This window comes from Vicia villosa, linkage group LG7 (assembly GCF_029867415.1).
Source record: "Vicia villosa cultivar HV-30 ecotype Madison, WI linkage group LG7, Vvil1.0, whole genome shotgun sequence".
Classification (NCBI taxonomy): domain Eukaryota; kingdom Viridiplantae; phylum Streptophyta; class Magnoliopsida; order Fabales; family Fabaceae; genus Vicia; species Vicia villosa.
The window spans coordinates 63012778-63031457 of record NC_081186.1 but is presented as its reverse complement, the minus strand read 5'-3'; the positions used below and the strand labels follow the sequence as shown (position 1 = coordinate 63031457).

General features: G+C 36.4%; 1 protein-coding gene and 1 non-coding gene across 2 annotated transcripts in view; one reads left to right on the top strand and one right to left on the bottom strand.

The window, feature by feature from the left end:
* Positions 1-7639, bottom strand: part of LOC131619190 (uncharacterized) — a 52848-nt gene extending 45209 nt beyond the window's left edge. The window contains exon 1 of the mRNA XM_058890314.1: positions 7519-7639. Coding sequence (XP_058746297.1) covers positions 7519-7639 — 121 coding nt within the window. The remainder of the gene's footprint in view (positions 1-7518) is intronic.
* A 714-nt stretch (positions 7640-8353) lies between these two features.
* Positions 8354-8460, top strand: LOC131621162 (small nucleolar RNA R71). Its single transcript, XR_009289490.1, has one exon. It is a non-coding gene; the product is annotated as a small nucleolar RNA R71 (small nucleolar RNA).
* Positions 8461-18680: the final 10220 nt, after the last annotated feature.

Sequence of the window (18680 nt, the reverse complement as noted above, 5' to 3'; positions counted from 1 at the left end):
CACTAAGGAAGCTCACTCCTCTGCAGCTATACTGATCCATTTGCCTATAAATACAGATGCATTCCTCATTCAAAAACACACCAAAGCAACCATATTACTTGCTTTCTCTTTCTCTTCTCTTGTTCATTGTTTTTCAAAGTTCTTTGGCAAGAAGAATCGATTTCTTCAAACCAGAGCTTATCTTTGGGAAGTGAGCATTCTAACATCTCAAGGGAGGTCATTTGAGGTGATCCAAGCACCTGGATCACTTCTGTAAGTGGAGGAACACCATTGTTGCTCTCACTTTGGAGCATTTGCAGTTGGAGGTCCATGGAGTAATTCAGGAGGTTCCGAGCCAAGCCAATCATCCAGGCACACTCCTCAGGTCATAGTGAAGCTAACCAGATGGCTGCAGCTCATCTGTAACTCAAGAATCAACACCCTCCATGTTCACTTGAAGCTGAAATCGAGGGAGGTCCATAGAACAATTCAGAAGGATTCAGGCTGCAATAAGCATTCAGTTAGCATCATTGAGTCTCAGGGAAGCTATTGAGATCATTCATTCAAGCCCAGGTGCTCTCCATCATCCTCACGACCTCCATTTTCAGAGGTAAGTTTCTGAACTCCACCTCCTTAATTTAAGCACTCTTTGTGGTAAAGCTCGATTCTATCTTGTTCAGCATCATCAGAGGATTGAAAACCCTCTATCATCATTCATTTATTCATCTTGTGCATCATTTAATTTTAAAATTAGGGTTTATGTGTTCTTCGTGTTCATAATGAAATTCGTTAGTTACACTTAGAATAAATGAATTCTGAGCCCATAATCATGTTCCTTGTCCAAAAACGAGTGAGATTGATGTTTACATCATGCCATTTAGTTGAGAAACCAGAGAGTTAGGAATTTGAAAATCTGAAGCTCGAGGAAGAAGATGAACATGGCGCGCGTAAAATTTGAATTTCCTGGCTTATCTGAAAATATAATATATTGAGTGTATATAGTTAACAAGCTGCGCGCGCAGCTCAGTTGGTTAAGTTTTGAAATGTGATCATGAAGGGCGTGGGTTCGAACCTCTCTAGGGCCAAACCAATTTTTTAGCATCCATTTTCATTCTTTTTTTATACAAACTTCACACAATTAATAAACTTATCAAATTAAATCATTTTCACTTCATTTTTCACACACTTGCTATTTAAAATACCTACTTTGTGAATAATCAAAAAAATCATAAAAATATTATTTATTTCATGTATTTTAATTAGGTTTAAAATAGTATGTTTTAAATGTTTTCTTAAATACTTTAAAATATATATTTTCATTTTTGTTTTAACCTAATTACTTTGTGAATAATTTTATGATAAAACCCTAATTATTTAGGTCTTAATTGGGTATAGATTTCATCTTTGCCTTAATTAAGTTGACTTTTGTCAATATTCAAAACTGTTTTCAATCTCTGATTAAACGGATGATTAAGGTTTTCAAACAACAAAACCTTGCATCATTCCAAATCATTTTTCAAATTGCTTTTACACCAGTACTGTAAAGTACTGGGCCTCTAATAGAGTGTAAGTCCCAAAAACCTTCTCTTCTTAGCTTGTTTTCAAAACTGTATTTTCAAAATCTTCTTTCTGTTTTCAAAACATTCTTCTGGTATTTGAAGGGCATTATTCTCGGTGAAACTCTTCGGATACCTATGTGACCTTTGTCCATCTTCACTTCTTCTGTTTTCAAAAACCATTAACTGTTTATCACATACATTCAACTGTTATCAACAAAAACAATAAAAATACTGTTGAGGCTCTGTACATACTTCTTCAAAGGCCTCCACTCCATCCAGGTTAGGCTTTACAAGCTTTCAATTTACAGTCTTTATTTAAATTACTGTCAAATATAAACTGTGCACATGTATTAGTTTAGAACTGCGTTTGAGTATAAACCTTAGGACAGTTAAACTATATATATATATATTATAGGAATATGACCTAGGATTGAGAATGTCTTCCCGGTGAAGGCTCTTTCCTAATTAGAGATCTGTAGTTCAAACCCCCAAGATGAATTATTCCCGGTGAAACATCTTGGCAAAAACCTTAGAATCCAAAATAATAGGACACATCCACCCAAAGAGGATTATTCCCGGTGAAACCTCTTACCCATTTGCTTAGAGCCAAAATAAGTTCAAAACTACATAGCTTTCTCTTGTGCTATAACAAGGACCCTCGATTAGCCTCCTCTTGGGCTTTGTACAAGGACCCACAGGCTTCTTAAAAGCATTTCCAGCTTCCTCTTGAGCTTGTATACAAGGACCCATCAGGTTTCTTATAAACATAGGAACAGGTCTTTAGTCACCTTTTAGCCTACCCTGGTGAGTTTCTTCCAATTTAAACCAGACTCTAAACAAGCTAAGTTTGTCTCAATTTTGCATTGAGTACACTTTTTGGAATGAGAGACATGGACAGTCTCTGTCACCCTTATCTTCATCAATCTTCCTTAGCAGAGTCTAGGATCCATGTTTGATCATCCTCAGCATGTGTCAGCCTTCATCTTGGGCTTTAAACAAGAAGTCTCCATTAGATAATCTTTCTGCCAATCATTTCAATAAAATCCCTGGAAAGGGTTAGCTTCCACACATTCTTTCATTTTTAATATAAAATCCCTGGAAAGGGTTAGCTTCCACACATTCTTTCATTTTTAATATAAAATCCCTGGAAAGGGTTAGCTTCCACACATTCTTTCATTTTTAATATAAAACCCCTGGAAAGGGTTAGCCTCCAAAGTCAATCATTAAATGTCAAAAAGATAATTTCATTCTCTTAGGAGATAATTTCCCCAAAAGAGTCAAAACCCCTGGAAAGGGTCAGCCTCCAAAAAACATGATAAAGTCAGTCTTTTAACAGAAAAATTCACCAGCTGAGTCAAAATCCCTGGAAAGGGTTAGCTTCCAAAGAAAAATAGTCTTTTAATAAATAAAACCTCCTCAGTAGAGTCAAAACCAACAAAAACAGTTAGCCTCAACCTTGGGCTTCATACAAGGCACCCAAACAATAAAACTCCCCTATTAAGAGTCAGCCTCAACCTTGGGCATTGTACAAGGCAGATAATAGAGTCTCCCCAGTGAGTCCTTCATCACTTAGTAGCCACAACCTTGGGCTTTGTACAAGGCAGATAAACCATATCTTTCATGTGTCAAAGATTCCTAACACTTAGGATCTTTCCCCATATAGTCATCAATACTTAATTCATTTAAGAGTCCGCCACAACCTTGGGCTTTGTACAAGGCAGAAAATAATATTTACCCTAGCTAGAGTCAGCCACAACCTTGGGCTTTGTACAAGGCACATAAAATAGAGTCATTCATTCGTTTATCCTCAACAGTTAGCCACAACCTTGGGCTTTGTACAAGGCACATAAATAGAGTCTCCCTAAGTAGAGTCAGCCTCAATTCTGGGCTTTGTAAAGAACACTAAAATACCCTGTAATTAACCCCCACTGGAGCCATCTCCCAGAGTCAATAATAATAATTAATCAATCAAAAAGCCTCAAGCTTGGGCCTCATACAAGCCAGCTAAAGTCAAATCTTTTATACAGTAGATAGACATAGCTTATCTCTATAGAGAGATATTTTTACTACTCTACCACATTCAAACAAACAAACATTTCAATTTCAATTTTAATCAAGTCTCCCATTTAGGATTTTGAAAGGCATGAGCTGGCAGTAAAACCCAGACATGTGGTAACTTTCCCTAATTTGGATGAGCATCTTTCTTTCATTTAAGAGGCATTTGACTGGTATACTTGCACATACACAAGTAAGGTCCCCCTCTTGAATGAAATGAATTCAGTTATTCTGTCACTCCTTTAAAATGTTTGTGGTAGAATAGTATAAATACCTCTCTGTAAAGATGATTTCATGTCTCTTTACTGTAAACAGAGATTTAATTCCAAGCTTCAACCTTGAGCTTCAAGCAAGGCACCAAAAACAATTAATTTCCCTAGTTAGTTCCCCGAACTACATTAAGCTCTGACTTCCACTAGGGATATGTAGGCATGAGGTTCACAAGGAATCTCAGCGAGCTAATAAAATACCAAAAATAGTCAGTCTGTCTGTCTGTCTGTCTTCTTTAATCAATTCAATTCCTTCTCCTAATACAAAGGAGAAACTTTCCCAATCATTAGCAATAAACACAAACACAATGATACAGAGAAGGTTCCTGTAGAGTACTACAGATATGTAGGGTGTTTAAACACTTCCCTATGTATAACCGACCTCCCGGACTCCAGAATTTCTAGTCTAGGTGAAATCCCCACACTTAGCAAACTCCTAGGGTTTAGTTGAGATCTTTTTTTCCCTTTCCTACTCGTAGGACCAATAAGAAAGTTCGTGTGATATCGTAGGAAGAACTGAAATAAAATTCATCCCACCACGGGCGCATTCTCCTTCCAAATTTCGCGTGAAGGGTTTAGCGTGCCGTCCTCCCAAGTGAAACGGGGAGGTAAAGAAAACGACCACCACACACGCATCATAAATGAAATGTGAGCATACCATCTTGTTTCTGCACCTATGAGGATCATTAACCCTCAATCAATTGCATCTTAACTTGCACATACACGATTTTAGAATGAATCATAGAATTAGGGTTCTTCGTGTTCATCAGAGAATCAATGGCCTTAGGGTTAAAATAAATGAAATTAAATGCTATCATCATGTTCCTCGTCCAAAACCGAGCAAGATAGACCCTTTACTTGATCAATTTGGTTCAGTTTCAAGAATTTTCAAAATCAAATGGGGATGGTGTTCTTGGCGCCATTTTCTGTTCAGAAATTTCAAATGTTAATTTTCAAATATAATTAAATGGAGTTGTTATAGTAACAAGCTGCGCGCGCAGCTGGGTTGGCAAGTGTTTTGGCTGGTGAACACAAGGGCGTGGGTTCAAGTCTTAGTGAAGACAAAACCATTTTTTTTTAATCACTTATTTTGTTCATTTTTTTCACAAATTCATCCTTTAATTTAACCAATCAAATCAACTTATTTTTGATTCATTTTTTACACACCTCTTATTTAATATACATATTTTGACAATATCAAAAAAAATCACAAAAAAAGATTTATTTAATATGCTTTTAATTAGGTTTAAAATGATACATTTTTAAGTGTTTTTAAATACTTTAAATATTGTTTTTCATTTAATTTTTAACCTAATCACTTGTAAATATTTTTTGTGATCAAACCCTAATCATTTAGGTCTTAATTGAGTATTAAAACTTGTTTTAACTTAATTAAGTTGTTTTCTTTCAAATTCAAATCGTTTTAAGACGAGCAATCGCGATTCTTTTTCAAAACGATAAACCACTTCTTTTTTAAATCCTTTTTGATTAATCAATCGATTTTCAAAATGAAGTGGGGCCTCTCGAATATTAGAGAGTGTAAGTCCCATTTCTTTTCTTTTTGTACAGTTTGTTTTTTTCTTTAAACAATAAAACTTCAAAACAAAAATCTTTTCAAAACAATTTTCAAATCATTTTCAAAACAACAAAACTTCAAAGAAACAAAACTTTTCAAATATACCATGGGCCTCCACGTAGGTATAAGTCCCAAGCCCCTTTTGTACATACCCATTCCAGTACATGAAATTAGGTATTTCATTGTACGCCTTTTGTACATATCTCAATCAATCTGTTTTTTTAACTTTGAATAACAAAAAACAAAAATGAAGGTTTCTTTAAATCTTCCCAAAAATACCATGGGCCTCCATGTAGGTATAAGTCCCGAGCCCTTGTAAATACCTGTTTACATAGCTTTGAATAAACTCAACGGACTTCTCCCCGAGTGTGAGTCCCGAGCCCTGTGTATACAACTGGATCATGCTTACAGGTATATTTCCTTCATAAACTCCATTATATACACACACTTTGTCATACATGTATAACTGTTCATATTTGTTCATGTACTTGTTCATGTTTGTTCGTACTTGTTCATACTTGTGATTGTGTTATATATGCTTATTCAACTTAGTACAACACTAGGTTCCCCATAGCCTCCTATTGGGCTTCGTGCAAAGAATCTCCACTAGTTTAGGTTAGGACATAGAGTATGGTTTCCCGGTGAAATCGCTCTAAGAGCTCAAACCAACTATACCATGCCTCCCCTTGGGCTTTGTACAAACGAGTGACCCTCCCATAGCCTCCTCTTGGGCTTACAATGCAAGGACCCTGGATTGTCCCTCCCATAGCCTCCTCTTGGGCTTACAATGCAAGGACCCTCGGATAGCCTCCTCTTGGGCTTCGTACAAGGACCCACGGGCTTCTTATAAGCATCCCCAATATCCAAATTAAATACCCTAGGAGATTAGACATTTATCATCTCTATGATAGGAGTATCTCTTCTATATCATCACAAACAATCAATCAATCAAACTTTTTTGCCACAAGGCTGGCTAATCAATCAAACCGTTTTGCCACCGTACTGGCTGATTAATCAAAGTTTTTGTCACAAGGCTGACTTCATTGAAACTTTTGCCACGAGGCTGGCTGATTAATCAAAACTTTTTGTCACAAGGCTGACTTCATTGAAAGTTTTTGCCACAAGGCTGGTTAAACAAACAAAAACATCTTTATCATTCTAAGCGCCATAAGTGGCATGGCCCCGGGCTTATAATGAAAAGATTTTTAAACAAAAATCAAACAGATGTATGTGATGATATAGATTAGATACATCTAGCATTTAGACGACATATGTCTCTTTTCCTTTGCTTCCACTAGCATAAGTGGGAACTACGATTGCTCTGACTTTCTCAACATCCCTTTGAGAATACGTAGGCACAAGGTCGTATCCTTGGCGAGCAAAACTTATCTCTCAAACCACTCAAACCTTAGCACCCGTAGACCCCGAGCTACAGATGCTCTGATTCCCTCTAAGGGATATGTATGCAGAGGATCGCGATGATCTTTGCGAGCATAATCAAACCAACACCTTAGGTCCCACCTATTTCACAAGAACCTCTCAATAACATGGAATGAAAAACAAAGCAAAGAAACCTATAGAGTACTATAGATACGTTGGGTGCTAATACCTTCCCTTCGTATAACCAACCCTCTTACCCAAGATCTCTCTCCCCACTTTTAGGTTATTGCAGCTTTTTTCCTTTTCCTCTTTTGGAAACAATAAAAAGTTTGGTCGATACAAAAGAAAAATCATTTTTTATGAGCACTCGAGCCCAAAGAAGGCATCAGGTGTCTCATCCCACAAAAAGAGGAACAAAACGATTTTTCGCCCGCGACAGTGTTGCTTCAGAATTTCCATAAATTTGTGAAATTGTTGCTCTTTTTTTGCCTTCCTAAATTGTTTCTCTTCTCTTGAACAAACTTTTGAACTCTGTCGACCTCAGGCACGACTTCAGAATGTGTTCCAAAATTGGAAGCCAAGCCAATGGGATCTTTATCACCATTCTCTTCATGTTATCCAGACAAGGATGGTTCCTTATTGGAATTTTTTTCATCTTCAGAATTGTCCTGCTCAGACAGGACTCCACTTGTCGCAGCACCTTTTGGTAAGGATGCTTCACACTCCTTACCATTCTTTAGCTTGATGACCTTGCAATTTTCCACATTCTTTAGTCCATATGTAGTTGCTGGAGTTTCAGTAGAGCTTGGGAGTGCACCCATATTCCTTGAGCTCAAAGCAATGGCAATTTTCCCCACTTAATTTTCTAGATTTTTTAAGCTTACTTCTTGCGGTTGAAACCGATTGTTACTCTCTTGAATAAAGGACTTCAGAATATCTTCCAGCTGGTTGTTGCCTTGATTTTCCACAACATACTTAGGTGCAAAAAAACCATGTGGAACTTGTGGTGCTTGAGTTGGTTGAGGATTTGGTTGACCTTGAGTATTACTTCAGAAAAATTGGGGTGGTTGTGCCATCCATAGTTGTATGAGTTGTTGTAAGGGTTGTTATATATGTTGTTGTTATTGCCAACATAGTTGGCTGAAATAGAATTTCCATAACATTCTTTAAACAAATGGGCTCCTCCACAATACACACAGGAAAATTCAGACGCGTCAGTAACCAACTTCCCAAGCTCCAACATAGTCACGTCAGGAGTCATCATATTCCTCATCATCTTTTAGAGTTGAGCCACTTAAGCAACAAAAGTTGTTGTCTCAGTGACCTCAAGAACTTCAACAAGTCTCTTGTAAGTTGTGTTTTCAGTAGCTCTTGTGACTTGCCACAGGTAGGTGTTGGTTGTAATGCTCACAATCAATCTATACCCTTCTTCATACAACTTAAACAAAAAAGCTCCACCACTTGAGGCATCAAGCATGTTCCTTGAGGAAGGAATCGACCAATTATAAAATGTTTCAAGCTGGATACAAATAGGTATACCATGGTGAGGGCATTTCCTAAGTAGTTCTTTAAATCTTTCCCAAGCTTCAAACAATGACTCATCACCTCCTTGCCTAAATGAGGTGATCTCATTTCTCATCTTTGCACTCTTGGAAGGAGGAAAGTACTTAACTAAGAACTTCTCAGGAAGGTTATTCCATGTGGCTATGGAGTTGAGCTCTAAAGAATTTAGCCAACTCTTGGCTCTATCCCTTGGAGAGTATGGAAACAACCTCAACCGAAAGGCATCTTCTGTCACACCTGGGATCTTGAAATTGCTAGCCACATCAAGAAATTGCCTCAAGTGCAAATGAGGGTCTTAATTAGGATAACTAGAGTATGGGCCAATGGTTTGCAGCATCTGAAACATCAGAGGCTTGAATTCAAAATGAGCTACAGTAATTTCTGGTAGTATGATACCACTACTCATGGTATTGGGATCAAAAACAACATAGTCTCGAATGTTTCGAGCCCTATCATTGCCTATGCCAATAATGTCGGTCTCAGTCATGACAACGTCCGCCTCCAAATCCTCTTAGCGCCCTAAATGATTTTTTATTAGGTTTAGGATATCCGATGTAGCTTAACACCTGTCGTGACACCAAACTACAACAAAACGTCAAAAAGCTCAAATGCTTAAAAACAAAAAATAGTAAAGAATACAAAATCAAAAAATGTAACTAAACACTCCCCGACAACGGCGCCAAAAACTTATTCGCTTCTCAAAGGTGTCACATGCAAGTATACATGTTTTGATTGCAGCAAGTAATAAGTATAATAGTATCGTACCCACAGGGAGTGTTGTTACTTAGTTTTGATACTTGTATAAACTTTATTCTTTTGATTTAAGCATGAGCGGAGAAAAGAATAATATTGGTTGTAACAAGTTCAATATCACTTAAAATAAATTTAAAACAAAATAAGAGAGTGGTGGAAATATATCAAGATTGTTTGAGTTGAGCTATGATCCATTAATATTTTAGAAGTGAATATGTGTAATGATGAGCACTGTCGTGACATGGGAGGTCAGAATGATCTTGTGGTGTATCTCTACAACATCAAAGCATACAAATAAAGGGCAAGGGAACAAATCTTAAGCCTCACTTATAACCCTAATATGCGTCTTTTTGTATTATGAAATCCTCAATAGTTACAGCTCCTTATCTCTAAGCAAGCTAGGTAAGTGAATATCTCTATCCTACTCATTCAACTATTTTTACTCATGAAATCCACTTATTGTTGGATCTCTCACAATAACAAATTGTTATCTATTCCTAAGTTGTCCAAACAAAGAAAATGATTTATAACAAGTTAACATATAATAAAACAAGTCACGAAACCACACCACATGTAACATAAAAACAACTTAATATTAACTTCACATTGCTCAACTACAAAAGGTTTAGCTCATGATGAGCTGAGTACAAACTACAAGCATGGTTTTCAGAAGCAACATCTCTAAACAAAATGTGAAAAAGAGATATAAACCTTAGAGGAACTTAGAAGCTTCTTGAGATGGATAATCTTCAAGAGATGCTTCCAGACGTGCCAGCGCTCGTCTGCACATACATGACTGGGTGAGAAGAAGAAAACCTTATCAACTCTCCACTTCCTCACACTTTGTATTTTTTGGTTTTTCTCTTAGAAGGCTCCACTCTTTCTTCAATCTTCAAGGTCCTATTTATATACCAAAGATTAGGGTTTTGGATAACACAATCACCTCAATTCTTAGCCAACAAGGAATCATGTGCAACGGGACAATTCTAGGGGACATAGCATCCTGCGATAGACTGTCACAACAGCAGCAGCAGAATTGCAGTAGCTGCAGTAGTGGAGCAGCTTTTCAGAATTTTTCTTGTTGTTCTTTTAAGCCTTATCCTTGAATTCAAATGTTTTCTATTTTCAAATCAGCAAAGATTCCCTCCAATGCTTTCTTCTTGCCACATTTTCCCTAGAATTGCTGGTTTCACTCTTAATTCCCCTTTTTCTAACTCCAACTCCTTCCTTCAGCTTGTGTTGTTCGTTACAGACAAGTGCGGTCATGCCTCCGCTCATCAAAGTTAACCTTAAATTAAGCAAAAACACATTAAAACAACAAAAAGAAACACCTATTGTGCTCCAAGATAAACTTGTAAAAAAAACTAAAATGTAATGAAATAACAATTAAATAGCAAATTAAAACCTAATAAAGACAAAGATTAAGGTATGCATTAACTCACAAAATGTGGGTTAACAATAGTTACATTTGATACGATGGCATGATTCTTTTTCCACTAGTGCCTTGAATTTTTTTAAAAACATCAAATGCACTAGCCTTTTCATGCATAAAGTAAATCCATGTTTTCCTACTAAAGTAATCCATGAAGGTTATGAAATACATGTTTCCACCATCAGATTCAGGTTTGATAGATTAACACACATCTAAATAAACTAGCTCAAGCTTTATTTTGGCTCTCCATGATACACACTTTGGTATGAATTCTCTATGTTGCTAACATATCAAGCTATCAAAGCAAGTTTCATACATTTCCTTGAAACCTGGCATACCTTTCACCATCTCCTTAATCAGTGTGTCAAGTCCCTTGAAGCTCAAGTGTCCATATATAGGATGCCACAACTGTATGGCCTTCTTTGTAGTGACTTTCAGGCACATGGTGTAGATCACAGGTGTAGATACTACAAGCATCCTGTTGGATAAGGCCTTTGTCAGCATGAAGCGCTATGCAGTTCCATCTTTGAACATAATATTGAGATTCTTTTGCATCAATTTCCCAATGCTGAGGAGATTTTTTTATGTTGTGTAGATAATACACATCAGTGATAACTTGAATGATTCCATTCATGCAAATCTTTCCTTTTCCAATCAATTTCATCTTTGAGTCATCTCCCAACCTGGAAGATTCACTGAACTTCTTACGAAAACTGAAGAGTCATTCCGTTGTTCCTACCATGTGGTTGCTACACCAAGATTCAAGAAACCAAATTTCACTTTTGGTTTTTGTAGTTGCTTCATGATGTGCCATGAGAAGCAGTTATTAACCTTCATCGTATTCGGAAAAATTGCCATAATATTCATACTAAGAGGGGAACTCACTTTGATAGTATCCTAGCCTGTGACAATTGTAGAATTCAATTTGATATCTACTCTACCTCCCTCTACCATATATAATTGAGTTCCTCAAGAAACCCCATACTCATACTAGGTCAAAATGGTCTTTTCATGCATAAAATGTATGTTTGACTAAAGTCAATCTTAAATGAATCTACTCGAGAAGTTTGTGAAGCGAATCAAATGATTTTAGTCTCGTGAATAGATTTAAGACTACATATGAATTAACTCATGACTACATATTAATACACTTATCACTGTATATGAATCGACTTAAGGTTACATATGAATCTACTCATGAATGCATGTAAATCTACTCATGTGAGCTTGTGAATTGACTCAAATGAGCTTTTTCCTATTTTCCTATGGTCACTGTTTGTATGATTCAATTCAGAACATTAATTTTGACTACATGAATAATGAATCTACTCAAATATTTAAGGTTTTTCTTATCCGTTGAAGTGAAGCTTCTTGCATTTGTCAACCTTTAAAGAACAAATTCAAGTCTTACAATGAAGATTGTTGCAATGTGAAGATTTAAGTTTCTAAAAGGTTAAAGATTATGATCAAGATTGTAGTTATGGTGAGTTGTGTTACAGGAAAATATTAATCCAGGAAGAAGTTAAAGATAACTATTATTGAGAAAATTTATCTTAATTGTTTTCTATAATTTTTTTGTAACCAAACACTGAACCGAAACCATATAATGGAAGAAAAATTGTGATGTTACGAAACAAGGATGACGCCCCAACCAAGTACAAACCCTGGAGCACTATTCTCTCTCTATCTATCTATCTATCTATCTATCTATCTCTCTATCTATCTATCTATCTATCTATCTATCTATCTCTCTCTCTCTCTCCCTCTCTCTCTCACTTCGAATTTGTTATTTGAATTGGTGTAGGTTAAGTTTCAAATTTCACTCTTGTTATCTATATCTTATTGGTGTTTGTGTCTTTATTTTCAAATCTTTAAATTTGTTTAATTTCCTCTTTACAATTATTTTCACCATTTAAGCTTCTGCAAAGAAAAATTGTGATGTTACGAAACAAGGATGACGCCCCAACCAAGTACAAACCCTGGAGCACTATTCTCTCTCTCTATCTATCTATCTATCTATCTATCTATCTATCTATCTATCTCTCTATCTCTCTATCTATCTATATATCTATCTCTCTCTCTCCCTCTCCCTCTCTCTCTCACTTCGAATTTGTTATTTGAATTGGTGTAGGTTAAGTTTCATATTTCACTCTTGTTATCTATATCTTATTGGTGTTTGTGTCTTTATTTTCAAATCTTTAAATTTGTTTAATTTCCTCTTTACAATTATTTTCACCATTTAAGCTTCTGCAAAAGCAACACTAATTTTAAAATTTAATTGAAGGGATTCACTATATTCAACCCCCTTTTAGACCTTCGACTGTCATATTCAATAAAAAATTGGAATTAAGAGCATGACTTTTAATAAGGTTTAACAACATCAAAAGTTATCAAATATGGTGCAAATTGATTTTAAGGGAGCGTACAATACATCCCACATTTTCAATGGTGGAAATTACGCATATTCAAAAGATTGCATGTATGTGCACCTTATGTTCTTGGATTTACAATAATGGTTTGCCATTGAAAAATGACCTTTTGTTACTCAAAATGTCGTTCATAGTGTATTCTTTGATAAACCACCCTAGGAACTAAATGAAAATGAGATTAATCACGCGTCTTATGATTTAAAGACGAGAAATATATTGATCTCTTCATTAAGTGTGAATGTTTATTTCTCAATATCAAATTGTAAGAGAGCTAAGGCAATGTGGGAAGCTTATTAAGTTCTCCATGAAGGAATTGAAGATATTAAGCAATCTAAAATTAACCCATTGACAAAAGAATACAAACTTTTCTGTACGGAGCCAAGAGAATTTATGGCTTCCATGCATATTTTCACAAATAATTAACAAATTAAAGAATTTAGGAAAAACACTTCCTAATTAGGATTTTTCTAATAAGATTTTGTGGTCTATGTGCAGGAAATGGTAGGCAAAAGTGAATGTTATTAAAGAATTGCATGATCTTAAGTCGATAAACATGCTAACACTCTTCGAAAAGCTCACCGAACATGAGCATGAATTCAAAAACCTTGAATTAAGTGAAAGAATTTCAAAATGCAAGGAAAAGAATAAAGACGAGAAGGAAAACATCTCGTTGAAGGCTTCAACCTCCATGGTTCAAAGATAATGAAGATGACAAAGGTGATGGCTTTTCGAAAGGTAAAGAGATTGTTCTATTTGTGAGACGCTACATTAAATTCACAAGGAAGAACACTCTCAAACATTCTTACCAGAACTTGATTAAATTTAGAAAATTAAATCCTAGCTCCAAAGAAGTGGGATGATAAAAAGAAGAAAGAGAAATAAGTAACATGTTATGAGTATGGTAAATCCAGATACTTCAAAATCGACTTTCCAAGTTTTGTGAAAGTCAAATGTAAGCAACCGTTCTACAAGATGGATGATAAAATACCAAATGTCGTATAGCGTACATAGCTTAGGAAGAAGATGTAGAATTCCACTCTTATGACAACAACTTACAGGAAGATCAAATAGCTCATCTATGTTTAATGGCGCGTCACGAAAAAAAAGATTTCGAGGAAGGTATTACAACTTAAAATAGGATGTGGTTTCTAAATAGTGGTTGTTCAAGTTATATGACAAGAGATATGTCAATATTTATTGACTTTATCAAGATAGAGAGTGGTTACGTTACATATGAAGACAATAATCGAGATAAAATTTTACGTGAATGTATTGTGGGAAATTCTTCCACTATCATCATAGAAGGTGTGCTATTAGTTAAAAGGTTTAACGATATCATCCTAAACATTAATAAATTATGTGACAAATGTTATATCATAATTTTTTTCACCTTAAATTTCCTAATTGAACATAAAGCTGGTAACTATTAGAGTATTTAAGGGTTCTAGAGTTCATATATGTTGAACCTAGATGATCTATTTATTTTTTATTATATACTCTCTTTATAATTATTATTTATATAAATTATGTTACTTATATTATTAAAATGTTAACATTTTTCTTTCTTTTCTGATAATATAATCTAAGTTATATAGATATAGCAGAAAAATAGACGTCAAGTTACGTCACTGTCCCTTTTTTGACAGTTATCTTAAATATTGAAGAGTAATTCAATATTCAGAAGATGACTGATCTTCTGATGGTTACTCAGAAGATAGTATTGACCAGAAGATGATGTCTGGGTCCCATTAGCTTAGCTGTTTTAGTAGTAAGGGTACTTGAAATTATGGACTCAGATACGCGATGTCTTACAGGATGTCACGACATCACTATCTGAATGTTTTTAAACAAATGAATAAAGTGTAAACAGAAAACAACACAGGAAAATTGTTAACCCAGTTCGGTGCAAACACACCTACATCTGGGGGCTACCAAGCCAGGGAGGAAGTCCACTATAAGTAATATTAATTCAAGGTAATACAACTCAATATTACGCCTTTCACTTAATATCTACCCAATGCAACTTCAATCTAAACCGCTAGACCAGAGCTCCTACTCACTCCCCCTCAATCACAACAGTGATGAAGAACTAACAGATGAAAAACAAAAGAAGACACTCTTCAAAACACAACTTGATCTTGCTTAAAAGCTTTGATCAAGTACAATGGTACTCTTGCTTAAAAGCTTTGAGTACCTTTTACAACTCAAAACAGAACACCTAGACCAAGACAATCATCATCATGATTGTTTGGCTTACAAGAAAACTACAACACAAACGAAAAAACACAACCAACTTCTTGACGGCAAACCCTTAAAAAAAACAGCAGCTTCTTCAAATGTTATAAATAACCTTGCAGCAGCTGGGCCTTGGATCCAATATTAGTTTTAAACCTAATTTAAAACCATTTCCATAAATCAAAGATCCTATGAATAAACATCGCATAACGTTGTTCTGAAGCGAATCAATATCCAAAGTTTCCAAAAGAGGCGCGCAAAGTCTTAACAGATCAAACAACCATGCTGAGAACATAATAAAACACAGCAGCTTCGGATGTCATGACATCGGTCTTGACATCAGGTAAAAGCCTGCACAAGAAAAACTTCAAAACAATGCATGTCATGACACCAGGTTTGACATGATAAAGACACTATTTGTTTTACCAAAAAATACAGCCAATCAATAACATCTACAAACTCCCCCTTTGGCGAATTTTTGGCTAAAACAATAATAGATGCAACCAGATATCAGAGCATACAGCAGCCAACAACAGAAAAATAAATTCTGTAAAAAAAACAGCAGCAACTTGATTCAACTTGATTAATCACCAAAAACCAACTACTTAATCAATTATTACAGAAACCACTTGTCATTGTCAGGGAGAACCAGAGAACATCCAAATAAAGAAAACAAAAAAAAACCATGTCCAAGAAGAAACCAAAGGATCACCAGAACAACAAAACAACCATAACACCAGAACAACAAACACACTACTACTACTACTACTACTCCCCCTTTTAGCCACAAAAGGAGCCAAACATCAGAAGAAGATTTAATCGTCAGAGCCAGCAGTATCATCATCATCCTCCTCACTCATCTCTTCATCACTGGAGCTACCAGACTTATATTCATCCTCACTATCAGCATCCATATCAGCATCCATCTTCTCACCATCACCACCAGCAGCATGATCATCATCACTATCAGCAGACTGCTCAAGACTTTGTATAAGCTGTTCAAGCTTCATCTTCCTATTTTCCAGCTCTTTGCAGGTCTCCTTCAGCTCAGCTATAAGAGAGGCTTTGGTCACAGACTTGCTAGATTGAGATGTTCCAGCAGATGTTGAGGCATCAGTCCTTTGAAGCAGCTTGTAGTGAAAAGTCAAAGCACTTTCCCTTTTGCAGACAGAATCTTTAGCTTTCAAGATGCCAGGGTATTGCTTTAGGATGATTCCACATCTTAAGGATGGAAAGGCAATAGGAAGCTTAGTAGCAGAGGTACCTGCATGTCTCATAGTCTGATCAAAAATATAGGTCCCATAGTCAAACACAGTCTTGGTCCCTATAGCATAAATGAATCTACCTAAGCCAACAGCAATGGTAGAGGTGTGATTTGTGGGCACCCAGTTGGCAGAGCCAATTTTATGCAGCAGAGCATACTTAACAGTCAAGAGACTAGCAGACAGTTTGCTTTTGATGGGCCACTTTTTAACCTTACCCCCAGTGATGGTGTTGCAGACCTCATTATCAGTTACTTCAAGCTCAGGTTGAGCTTCAGCATTTCTACCTAGATAGTGATTGATAACAGCAGGGGAGAACTCTATGCATTTTCTTCTAACATAAACTTTATGAAAATCATCTAATCTACCATCAGCACAGTCTTGAGACAAATTCACAATAAACTCTTTTACAAGCATTTCATAACATTTAGAGAATTGAGAAACAGTCTTAATCAAACCTGCAGTTTTGATGAGCTGCATTACCTCTTGATTTTCCAGAGCATCATTTGCTAATTCTCTTTCAAGGGCCAGCCTTCTTTGATACACAAATTTCCACTGGATTGCATTAGAGGCATAGTGCAGATATATATTATCCAAAGGAACATCACGAACCTTTGTAGCAGATTTAGTAACAGCAATTTTCTTCTTGGAGGGGATGTCAGGGACATCACTTGGGACATCAGCTTCAGAGTCAGAAATGCTTCTTTCCTTCCTCTTCTTCACACTAACTTTGCTTCCAGATTTTGAGGGTCCAGTAGGAACTTTCTTCATCTTATCTTTAGTAACAGTCTTTAGAGGAGTAACCTGTGGCTTGAGAGAATGTTGCTCACAGACTTGTTTTCCCTTACGAGCCTTGACCCTGTTGGAGATGCTGGAGATGAGGTCATCATCAGCAATATCAATAGGATCATCAAGTTCATCTAGATCCACCACATCATGCACATTAGGGTTTTCATCTTTCTTAGCAGGAACAGCAGGAACCTCTTCATCTTTCTCAGGAGCAAGAGTCTCATCATCTTTGGAATCAGATGCTTCAACATTGATAGCTTCAGATGTTTCAACATCTTTGGCAACAGGGGTCTCATTAACAGATGTCTCAACATCCTTAGTAACAGGAGTCTCATCATTTTTCTCAGCAGATGTCTCATCATTATCAACAGTTGTCTTAACACCTTTATCAACAGGGGTCTCATCATCTTGCACACCTTGATCATCATCGGAAGCAGGCATTTGGGCTAGAGGAACAGAAATTCCTTCAACTTTGTGCCCTTCATTCAAGATTCTGGTGACCATATTTGCAATCGCATTATGAACATAGGAAGTGCCCTCTCTATGCTGGACAGAAAAGGTTTCTGGGACAGATCCTCCGGTTGATTTTCTTGCATGCATCTTTCTTGGTTGACTACGAGCAGAATCGGAAGGAGGAACAGAGTTCAATGGCACAACATCCAGCACAACATCTTGATCGCTCACAGCATTTGGTGCCCTAGAGCCTGATGCTGTTTCAGAGATAGGAGAAGATTTCTTTGAGGGAGGACTCTGAGACATGGTGAGAGAGAATGAGAGGCTGGGTAAAGAGTGATGAATGCAGAAACACAGAGAGATAGCGTGAGTGTGGAGGAGAGGTTTTGGAGGAATGAAAACCGTTTGGGTAACTTGCAAAAGGGGGGGAAAATGCACTTTAATGTGTAATGATATCCAAGATTTGGAAAGAGAAATAATGCTGGCCCCACCCCCAATTAATTGCTATAATCCTTCACAAAGACAAATGCCTAATTTGTTTCTTAGATTTCCAAATTGATTTGTCTCTAAGGCTTTTGTAAAAATGTCAGTAGGTTGAAGGTCTGTAGCAACATGTTCCAAGTCAATTACTTTGTCCTTAACAGGATCTCTAATGTAGAGGTGTCTAATATCAATATGCTTGGTCCTGCTGTGCTGAATGGGATTCTTTGAAATGTTGATGACACTTAAGTTGCTACAATATAATGTCATGACATCTTGTGTGACATTGTACTCTGTTAACATTTGTTTCATCCAAACAAGTTGAGAACAGCTACTTCCCAAGAAGGAACATCCTCCTGAAGTACTTTTTCTGTCATCAGCACTGCCTGCCCAGTCTCTTAGATACAGGTGACCAAGTTTTTGGTGCCATAGCTTTGTTTCTTCTTCTTTAGAGCATATAGTAGAA